The sequence below is a fragment of the Leptonychotes weddellii genome, chromosome 9, assembly GCF_054177405.1.
Source record: "Leptonychotes weddellii isolate Sample4059 chromosome 9, ASM5417740v2, whole genome shotgun sequence".
Taxonomy (NCBI): Eukaryota; Metazoa; Chordata; class Mammalia; order Carnivora; family Phocidae; genus Leptonychotes; species Leptonychotes weddellii.
In genome coordinates, this window is record NC_138377.1 from 23,516,749 (window position 1) to 23,527,668 (window position 10,920).

The following is a 10,920-nucleotide window of genomic DNA, read 5'->3' on the forward strand; positions in this document are numbered from 1 at the left end:
AGAAAGGCTGGGGAACAAGGCTCAGAATAAGGCAGGAATTAGGACATTTTCCAGCACAGGAATTCTCTGGCCAGAGCTTCACAGTTGGAGTGGAGGGCTCCCCCCATCTTTTGGGTCTTTCCTTTGCTCTGTTCAAGAGTCAAATTCCCAGGAAAGAGGCTGTTTGGCCCAGCCTGGGTCACATGATTCCACCTCGGTCAGATAAAGCAAGGCACCTGATTGGTAGCTCTACACATTGAAACAGAAATTAGGGTACTTTACCAAAGGAGAAGGAGAAATGACCCCTCTAGTCATCTGCAGCCTAGTTCCAGGTCACAGTTCAGTAGCACCCTGTCTTCCGCCTCCACGGGTTAGGTCCAGACAGAACTGGATCCTCATCCTAGTACTATAACCTTCCTGGAGGCTACCAGGTTCTGTGAGGGCAGGGATCACAGACGTTTTGTTCCTGTTTAAATTAGCCCGATGTACAGTCGCACAGAACCTGCCACACAGTAGAAACTCAGTAAATATTTGTTAACTGAATGAAAGAAAGAACGGATGAATGGATGGAGGAATGAATGAAGGACAAAGCCTACCTTCTAGAATGTAGAGTCCAAGACGATTCTTATTCTGACAATGGAAGAGGAGTAACAAAAAAAACATTTGCTCCACATATAGACAGTAAGCATCAATCAGATGTTTTAACAGCAGGAATCAAGGGAAGGGACTCATTCCCATGGAGATGGTAGAGCTTGGGGCAGGAGTCCATTTGCAGCCAGAGGAGTCTAGGGTAGTGAGCTATGTTTCTTGAGTCACACTGTCATCTAGCTTTTGGTCTTGTGTCTAGATGTCACCAGTCAGACAGAGGCAAGGACCAGGGTCAAAGTAAAAGCAAGGTGGAGTTCTGAGCAAGGCTCCGGAAAAGGAGATTTGCCTCTCTCCTCTCAGCCTCTGTCCTATTCCTCCAAGTCTGTTTCCTTGATAATGTATAATAGAAGTTGTCCTGCCAACTGGCTCTCTGTTCCCTCCCCACTTAAACACACACACACACACACACACACACACAAGCTCCATGAACCAGTCCTCTGACCCAGAGAGGAAAAGGACACATTCCTATGCAGCCTGTTCAATTGGTGTCTCAAATATGACAGCCATGCTGGTTTCTCCTGAGACCACTGAGAGACAGTGATAAAGGGAAGACATCCATCCATATCATGGCCAAAGCCACCAGTGGTGACTAAGGGTAGTCAGTCAAATGGCTGTCTGAATAGGTCATTTACTAACCCATGAGCAAAGGTAGAGATTGTCTCTGTCTTGATTATATCCCTAGTGCCCAGCACAGCAGACTCTTAATATTTCTTGGTTTGATAAAGAAAGGAAAGAAGGCATGAATGAAATATCTCTGATATTCTCAAGGCCTGTCTGCTTCAGGTTAAAGTTACCTATGGCTCCCTCAGAGGTTAGTGTGCTGTGTTTAACCACTCCATTAACCAAATAAATCTGGAATTTCAGTCTGTTAATGTCCATGAAAGAAGGGTACATACAGCTCTGAAATCATGTGATAGCGGGGATCTGATCTAGCCTGGGAATCGGGTAAAACTTTCCTACACTGATATTTGAAGAAGAGGCAGGAGTTGTCTAGATGGGGGCGGAGGGGAATGCAGGATAAAGAGCAGGTCAGCTGAGACTGAGTTGCATGAGCAGGATTCTGTAGTCCGAGGGAGCACAGAGAACCAGGAGAAGGGCCAGAGGCCAGCACAGGGGAAGTGAGAGTGGCGGAAGGTGAGTTGAGGGGCAGGCCTTGTAAGGTCTCCGGGGTCCCAGCAGGATTTACGTCTTCCCCTTAGTAGTCACGTTAAGTAACTCTTAAGTCCCCATCGTGCCATGTGCCAGCAGGCCACTGATAAGCACTTGGGTGAATAATGCTGTCTTCACTTACAGAAGATGTGCTAAGGGGGAGGGTGTGGGGCCTGGTACTGATGTGACTCTCAACCTGACTTCACGGCTCCAGTCCCACAAGCTATAAAGAACTGATCTCCAGGAACGGTGATCTTTGTCTCTGCCTGCTGCAAGATGGTTTGGAAAGTTTAGTGTCAGTTCTTCAAATGCCACAAGATAGGGAAATGAGATATGATGCTTTTCACTTTTCAGAACTGGATATTCTCTAGAGAAAACAAAAGGGGGAGAATTCAGGGATGCTCCTGGGCTTCCAAACTGTAGTATTTATACCCTATGTTTGCTAGGCTTTAAAAATCTCAACATATGTATTTTTAAACAATAGAAGCCTGTAACTGATCTTGGTTTTGGACAACACAGAGGTTTTATTCATATCTCTTAAAAGGGGTAAACCCCTTCTTCCTTGTCTTCTATGCACTAGCAACAAGGTAGAAAACAAACCACATATTTACACACTGTGTCCACTACAAAAGTGATGTTTCCTACATGAAGTAGTTTTTAGCATGTTTCTTTATTTTTTTTTTTTAATTTATTTTTTAGAGAGAGAGAGCTTGTGTGTGAGTTGGGGGGAGGGGGAGGAGGGAGAGGGAGCGTGAGAATCTTAAGCAGGCTCCACGCCCAGTGCAGAGCCCAAAGCGGCACTTGATCTCACGATCCTGAGATCATGACCTGAGCTGAAATCAAGAGTCGGAGGAAATCAACTGACTGAGCCACCCAGGCGCCCCAAGCATATTTTTCTTTAAATCAATTCGCTTTTTCATGGAAGTAAAATTATCTGTAAATCGGAACATCTATCTCATTATAATAAATGGAAAACCACTAAATTTATTAGGATAAATATATACCGATTTAAAAAATATGTTTTAACCAAGTGTCACCTAAAATCACCAAGAAGGCACTGTGGCAATGGAGGTGGATTTTATTTTATTTTATTTTATTTTATTTAAAGATTTTATTTATTTATTTGACAGAGGCACAGCGAGCGAGGGAACACAAGCAGGAGGAGTGGGAGAGGGAGAAGCAGGCTTCCCCGCGGAGCAGGGAGCCCGACGCGGGGCTTGATCCCAAGACCCTGGGATCATGACCTGAGCCGAAGGCAGATGCTTAACAACTTAGCCACCCAGGCACCCGGACGGAGGTGGATTTTAAAAAGGGGGTAGAATTTTAAAAAAACAAATGTGGCCTAATAAAGTCATCCATCTCATGCCACTTAGATGAGAATCACCACGGAATCTTATTAAAAATGAAAATTCCTGGGCCCCACCCAGAGAACCACTGAAAAGATGACAGAGCGATTCTAGGCAGTGGAAATAGCACAGAGGAAGAGCAAAGGCTTAGCTGAAGTGCAAAATATGGCCCCGGACATGAACTTTTCGGCCTGGCCCGTTCACGGGATTTGTTTCCAAGAGAGGAGGGATGGGTGCCAGGACAGGTTAGCAGGCTAAGGGCTAGTGGTCTGGAAGCAACAAGGACTAACTTCCGGGTTTCTCAGCCTCAGCACTGCTTACACATGGGGCTGGAGAGTTCTCGGCTATGCAGTCTGTCCTGTGCAGCGTCACATGGTTAGCAGCATCCCTGGCCTCTGGTCGTCACCTGTCTCCCGAACCGTAACAACCAAACATGTCTCCAGACGTGGCCAAATGTCCCCCAAGGGACAAAATCAGCCCCACTTGAGAACCACTGAGTTGGGGGAATGGTTTAAATTCCTTGTTTGATGGTTTGTTCTCTTGGCGGCTGCATCAGACAGAATTAGGTAAGTGGCACTTAGTGCTCTTTATAGTGCCTTAACCAAATAAGTTCTTTTCTGCTTTCACTTAGGAAAAAACAAAAAAACCCAGAAGCAGACCTTCTAGAGCTGTATCATCACATTTCTGCAGTATTACCAGGGACCCCCCCAGACTCTCTTCTTCCCTTGTACACAACTGTCTCATAGTCCTGAAATGGTTGCCTTCCTTTGTATATTGCATCTGCCTTCTAGACAGAAAGGAGAGATGCATGTGCCAACTGAGATGGCCCCACCTTTTTTTTTTTTTTTAAGATTTATTTATTTTTATTTGAGAGAGAGAGCGAGTGGGGAGAGGGGCAAGTGGGGACAGGGAGACAGAGAATTCTCAAGCAGACTCCCTGCTGAGTGCAGAGCCAGATGAGGGACTCAATCTCACGACCCCGAGATCACGACCTGAGCCGAAATCAAGAGTCGGATGCTTAACTGACTGAGCCACCCAGGGGCCCCTTGAGATGGCCCCACTTTTTAAAGAGCTTTCCCATAAGCCCAAACAGCAATTTCTGCTTCCATCCTATTGGTCTGTGTCACATGGTCTCATCCCTAGCTGCAAGGGAGTCTGGGAAATGTAATCTTTTTAGCTGGGTACATTGCTGTCCTAGACAGAATGAGAATCTGTAATAAGGAAAAAGGAGAGAGTGGCTTTGAGAGGTCAATTTTCAGTTCTTGCCGCTGCTCCTAGCCTTGGTTTCTAGGTATAGTGACGAGCTCAGCGGTGTCTCACCAGTACTTTTCCAGAAGGAGCCAGACAGACTCCCAGGCAGCAATCGAATTTGCCTGTGAAAATGTCCCTAATTAATTCCTCTGAGAGCAAACTTCTTATCTCTGCCTGCTGGTAGAGTCTTTAAACCAAGATTGTTTTTATTCTATTTTCCTGGAAGTAGATGAACTCAATGATCTATCGAGCAGTTGGAAAACAAGATTTTTAAGAGGGATGTTCCCTTCTTACCCTCATTTCCTGCTTCCCCGGGACCCCCGAGAGGCCAGGGCAGTACCTGGTCATCCACATGGCAACAATTCCATTAAATATCTGCTCTACACCCTTGTTCCAAAAGCCACCATTAGGCACTCACTCTTTTCTGTCAAGCATCCCTCTTTCTGGGTGTCTCTTAAAAATGCCGGTCCTCTCCGGCAGAGAGAAAAGATGACTTAATCCACCCCCTTAGTGTTGGTCTTAGTTCAGGAGCCCTTTCCCGCCCTTGGAATTCCTGAGCAGCAGGGATTCGGGACACTGAAACCCGTGAGGGGAAGGAGGCTGGGGGAGCAGACAGAGAGAGCACATCTGTCCTGAAAAGAAGTGGGGCGCCCAGCCGCCTCATCTCCTTTACTGTAAAGCTGTGGCCACATTGGAACTTTGGTTGGAGGTATTAATAAACACTGCTGGTAAGTTTGGGTCCAGCAGATGGCAACCCCATGACCTTTCAGTTGACTTTGCCTCCCTTTCTCTCCCCACCCACACTTCTCAACCTGAAGACTAAAAATCTGGCTTTCCTGTAATTTGCTTTGACACTAACAGGGAATAACACTGCTACTAAGAGACAGACACAGAGGGTGGCAGGTGGGGAAATAAACCTTCCCCGGGAACCCTCACCTCAAAGTCACAGATAATGACGATGCTGTCATGTGCCCGTTTCTTGCTGCACAGAGCTTTGCCTGAGCCTGGGCTTTCTGGGGAGACATCACTGACCAAGATCAGAGTTACAACTGGCAGACCTCCGAAGTGTCACCTCGGCCCTGGGCGGAAGAGGTTCTTATTGTCTTCCCCCCACATTACGGGAACTGGCGCTTGTCCTCCTCTTAGACCCTGTCCCATGGGGCAAGGAGTCCTTAGATGCAAGGGGTCATGCCTAACCAGGGCTCTCTGTCCCCTTTTATTTTTTAAAGATTTTATTTATTTATTTTAAAGAGAGAGAAAGAAAGCAGGAGGAGGGGCAGAGGGAGGGAGAGAGAGAATTTTTTTTTTAAGATTATTTATTTATTTATTTGACAGAGAGAGAGACAATGAGAGAGGGAACACAAGCAGGCAGAGCAGGAGAGGAAGAAGCAGGCTTCCCGCGGAGCAGGGAGCCTGATGAGGGGCTCGATCCCAGGACCCTGGGATCATGACCTGAGCCGAAGGCAGACGTTTACGACTTAGCCACCCAGGCGCCCTGAGAGAGAGACTCTCAGGCAGACTCTGCGCTGAGCACGGAGCCTGATGTGGGGCTCGATCTCATGATCCTGAGATCGTAACCTGAGCCGAAATCAAGAGTCAGATGCTCAACTGACTGAGCCGCCCAGGTGCCCCCCTCTGTCCCCTTTTAAAGCATGCTCCATATACCCAGGAAATCCCAGAATCCGCCGCCTGGGTGACCCTAAGCTGGCTTCCAGGAGCTGTAACCCTCTTCCCTGGATACTTCTTCTTCAGGGTAGACCAGACCGCTGGTATATGCACCCCTGGACCCCAGGGTGGCCAAGGGATAGCTGTCTGTGGGGGAGGGGTGTAGATGGAGCCAAGCCTAGCAGGCTGGTATGTGCACCAGTGGGAACATGAAGCCGCGGAGGAGGGGCCAGGGGAGGGACAAGGAGAGGACAAGCTGCAGTCTTGGAGCTGTTTGTCCCTGTGCTTCCTCGTGCTAACACAAAATTCTGAAGCGTCTAAGAGGTCTAAATTCAAACCTCACCTTCCAGGTTGTTATGCAGATGTATTTGTAGGACAAAAGAGCATATTTTGCTTAACATATTTAATATATTTTGTAAGCTTGATTTATAATGTGTAAATATTTAGACACATAGTACGTGGCCTCTGTTTGCACTCTTGCCCCAGGCCCTGCAAGTGCCAGGGGCCAACCTGCTCCACAAACATATTTTGTTTGGTCTGAAGAGTGTTTCGAAAATTGGGAGATTTCACGTATAAATTCTGATTTGGGCTTTTCTTGACACATTGGAAGATACGGCAGCACTGGGCCCGCACTCCCACATGGCAGCATGGGACACACCTGAAGGGCAGCTGCCTGCTTTAGGCAGATAAGCGCTCACTCCTCAGTTTGCCACACTTCCCACCACTCCCAACTGCCCTACCTCTGGTGAGCTTCAGGTATTTACAGTGGCTGCCTGAGCCATGGAGACATTTAAGTGTGGGTCTGTGGCCCACCAGCCTGAGGGAGCGATCCCTGTCAGGGGTAGGAGGCTGGGACCGAGCGGTGGGGGGGGACATCCATGGTCAGAGCTCTGGAAGTTCAAATGTATTCATAGCTGCCCCTCCAATGTTCCTGTGTGGAGATGAAGTTAGCACTAGCACTCACCCTAGGCTCAGCCTGATGCTTTCTCTACCAGACTGACCAGAAAGGAGAAGTGGAACTGCCCAGGGTCATTAGAAAGTAGAGAATGAAAGAGGAAGAGCAGTCCTTGTCGAGAGATGGGAACCGCGCACGTGAACCCTGCATTTCTAGCTCGGCCCCGAGTGTCACTCAGTAGATGCCCAGCACAGGTCATGTGCCTTCTGCGGGGGTTTCTGGGGGAAAATCACAGTGCTGGAGAGGGGTGGGGAGGAAAATCTCTGGTTGGAAGGAAGCCTGCCCCAACCTCCCATGAGAGGACCGGCCTTCGCGGAGCTGGCTGTAAAGAAAGCAGGGCCTTAAGTTCTGCTTCCTAAGAATGTGAAAGACAAATGAATTCTGTTCAGTGGCCTGTAACATCTGGAGCCACCCCTGGCTTCTTTGCTCTGCCCAGGCCCTGAGGAAACTGGTGAGAGGGGTCCTCCTCGCTGCAGCCCCACATCACACACCCCAGGCCACACTGAGCCCATGCAGGAAGAGGAAGCCCCATTTACCAAGTATGTTAGGAGACGGAAGGTTAAAATGCCAGATCCTGCATCAGAAGCGATGCTGATATTTGGGGAAGGTCTTCCGAGCTTTCTCCAGCAGGTTCTGAGTGCAGCGCCCACACTCTGGGCATCCACAAGCATCGGCTTCAGGGTTGAGGGGCCCATTGGTGGCAATGTGCCCTCAGAGGCCCTTGGGTTGGGCTCCTCCCATAGACAGGCTACAAGAAGGTCAGGTGGCCACATGCTGGGACACGGTTTTTGCAGACCTCTGCAGAGGTCAGTAGTCACACTAGCCCAACACCGGCATGATCCCAGCAGGGTAGGAGAGACTTGGGCAGGGGAGGCCCGGAGTTGAGACTTTGCATCAAACCAACCACCGCTGTCAGCCGAGGAGTTGGCCCGGGAAACAGAACTGCTCCTCTCTCTCCCTGTGGTCATCACATCCCAAGACGGGTGCCTACGTGGAGACCGTGGACAGGGGCAGTCCCTCTGAAGGACCAAGGGATGAGTTTGAAGTGGCTATGGAAGGGGCTGAACCAGACACCTCCCTGTCACTTTCGTCCCCAGCTGACTCAGTGGAGGCTGTGGGTGTGGGCAGGCCCCGCTGTGGGGCGAGGCTGTGTATGTTGTGCAGGCCAGTGGGCACTTGGCCTAGGCCCCTGTGAGGAGCGGGTGGCCGTTGGAGCAGGGGAACCAGAACACACTGGGTTCAGGCTCTGCCAAAGCTAGTGAATCTGAAGACCAGAAGACCAGCCTGTGTTGACGAGGCACTTCCGCCCTCCAACTGCTCAAAATGGCAGCCTGTGGAGCCCAGTGGAGACAGGCAAAGTCCTGTGTGCGTTGTCACAGCTTCCCAAGGCAGGTATGGTCTTTAACGGGACATGGAGGCCCATTAGCAGGAAAGTCCCCGTGGACCCAAGCCACAGGCTGCCCCGTGAGGGCGTGAGTGCCTCCCTTGTGTTGCCGTAGGCTTACTGGGACACCGTGCACGGGGCCTGGCACGCAGCAGGATCCAGGGCGGGCTGTTCGGGCGGGGCTGAGTGAGAGTAGTTGTATGGGTGGTAGTATTAACCCGAACGACCCCCCCTCTGAACGGCACCTCACGCTGGTCCTGCCCTGTGTCTGGAGCACGGCCTGCTGACAATCCAGGAAGGATGAGGTGGTGCGGAATAGAAACTGGGAGGTCATGGTGAGGTGACTGGGGGAGGAAACCAAGAAGATGCCTACAGGGAGGATTGAAGGCGCTTTGAAAAGACCCAGCTTCCCAAGTAGGTTAACAAACCATGGAAAAGAAGAGATATTAGCAGTCTTCAGAGCTTGAAGGACTCTTGAGACCAAGGACAAAAGAAGGTGCTGACCCAACAGAACTTAGGATTTCAAGGAACTGTGTAAAAGAGGAAAACCGTTTGCCACGCTGGTTTTTTTTAAGAAATTTATTTAGAAAAATAACCCCACCCTGCCCTCCCCCCTCTATACCATGGGACTTGGGCATCATGTTTGGCTGAACTCTGGATTGGGCCACCCATCCACATGGGGGCTCAGCACACGCTGACAGGGGGCCACGCCACTGGGTGGCCTCACACACTCCCAGCGGCTCCAGTCTTGTGCTCAATCCTTGTCCAGGCCTCTGCCTCCGGGTCTCCGGATGGAGAGGGGGCCCTGAGGGGCGAGGGCAGCCCGGCCACAGTCTGTGTGCCCCTCCTGAGGCCTGCCAGGGCAGCTGGGGGCAGGGGGCTCTGTCCCCCGCCACCCCACCTCTGGAAAGTCAGGGCTGGAAGCGAGGCGAGCTCACGTGAGGCTGGTGGAAGGCGTGGGCGCTATACACCATGTCGGGGGGCGAGGGCGTGCTGGCGGCCAGCACCGAACACAGGGGCTCATGGCTGCTCAGCACTGATGTGAAATACTTCAACTCTTCTGTGAGCTGCTTGATCTCCTTGCGCAGAGCCGCGTTCTGTTTCTCTAGGTCTTCACTCTCCTGTGAGGGGAAAGGCCAGAATCAGAGATAAGTGTCAAGGACGGAATGGGATGGGGGGGGGGCAGGAGGAGACAGATTCGGTTCTCACCAGCACAGCTGTGGGGAGGGGCATCAGTGAATTTTTCTGCACATGTGTGTACATGTATTTGTGTGTCATATGTGAGTGTGGGTGCATTTATAATACACATATGTGTGTGCAGAGATACAAGGTTGAAGCCATAAAATTGCTGGTATTTGTCTGTTTGACCTATAAGGATGGCAGTTTCGTATGATCCCACCTGATAGAGGTGCACGTGGGAATGCGCGTGCTCCTTTGTGTGCGTGTGTACGTGGGTCTCTGGGAATGTGTATGTGGGTTGAGAGTGGCAAGTGTATGTTAAGGGAAACAGGCTGACAGGTGAGAACCTGAAAAAATGGAAAAGAGTCTGAGAGAACTGTTTATACTAATTTCCTGCTTTTCCACTTGATCTTATACCATGAGTTCTCCAAATGTTCCCAGTGTCTGCGTTTAGTCATATGGAGTCCATGGTTAACTGTCTACTTAACCAGATTCTAGAACACTAGGGTCTTTATAAATATCAAGTGGTCAAAATCCACCACAAGGTTCGATCCCACTCCATTCTGCTCACTCGAGAGCCTGGTTTACAGCACTCTGGGTGTGTTCCACCCATGCATATGTGCTTTTTTCCAGAAACACCTTCCCCTGTTGCTTAGGAGCACCATTAAATACATGCTAATCTGGCAAACTCTGGGTCAAAGGCTGCTGATTACTGATCGCATCATTAATTAATCACCAATTCCACTCTGGTAATTAGCGTTTACTGGAAAACAATGCTACCTAGGGGAATTGCATTTCCAATGTGATTTGAAGGTTCACGGTCCTTGAGTCAATCAAACAGATCGACTAATCTAAACACTGGTGCCACAGAGGAAGGGAAAATGGCATTGGAGAGGCAAATAAATTACACTTCAGTTCAAAAAGCAACCTGAGTTGGCATCCAGGCCTTAATTTTTCTAGTTTTCTTTGACTTAGGTCAGCATTTCCCAAACTTGCCATAGCATTAGAATTAGTTGGAGGGCTTATTAGAGTTTCAGGCTGTTCTTGAAATCTAGAGATTTGAACTCAGTGGGTTTGGGATTTGGGGTGAAATCTGGGAATTCACTGAATATTTAACAAGTGCCCCAGGTCATTCTAATGATCAGGCAAGTTTGAAAACACAAGTTAGGGGCGCCTGGGTGGCTCAGTTGGTTAAGCGACTGCCTTCGGCTCAGGTCATGATCCTGGAGTCCCGGGATCGAGTCCCGCATCGGGCTCCCTGCTCAGCAGGGAGTCTGCTTCTCCCTCTGACCCTCCTCCCTCTCATGCTCTCTGTCTCTCATTCTCTCTCTCTCAAATAAATAAATAAAATCTTTAAAAAAAAA

General features: G+C 49.6%; 1 protein-coding gene across 1 annotated transcript in view; it reads right to left on the reverse strand.

The window, feature by feature from the left end:
• Positions 1 to 8,948: 8,948 nt before the first annotated feature.
• BATF (basic leucine zipper ATF-like transcription factor) overlaps positions 8,949 to 10,920 on the reverse strand; it is a 21,782-nt gene continuing 19,810 nt past the window's right edge. Inside the window, exon 4 of the mRNA XM_006743464.3 lies at positions 8,949 to 9,498. Coding sequence (XP_006743527.1) covers positions 9,289 to 9,498 — 210 coding nt within the window. The 3' untranslated portion in view covers positions 8,949 to 9,288. The remainder of the gene's footprint in view (positions 9,499 to 10,920) is intronic.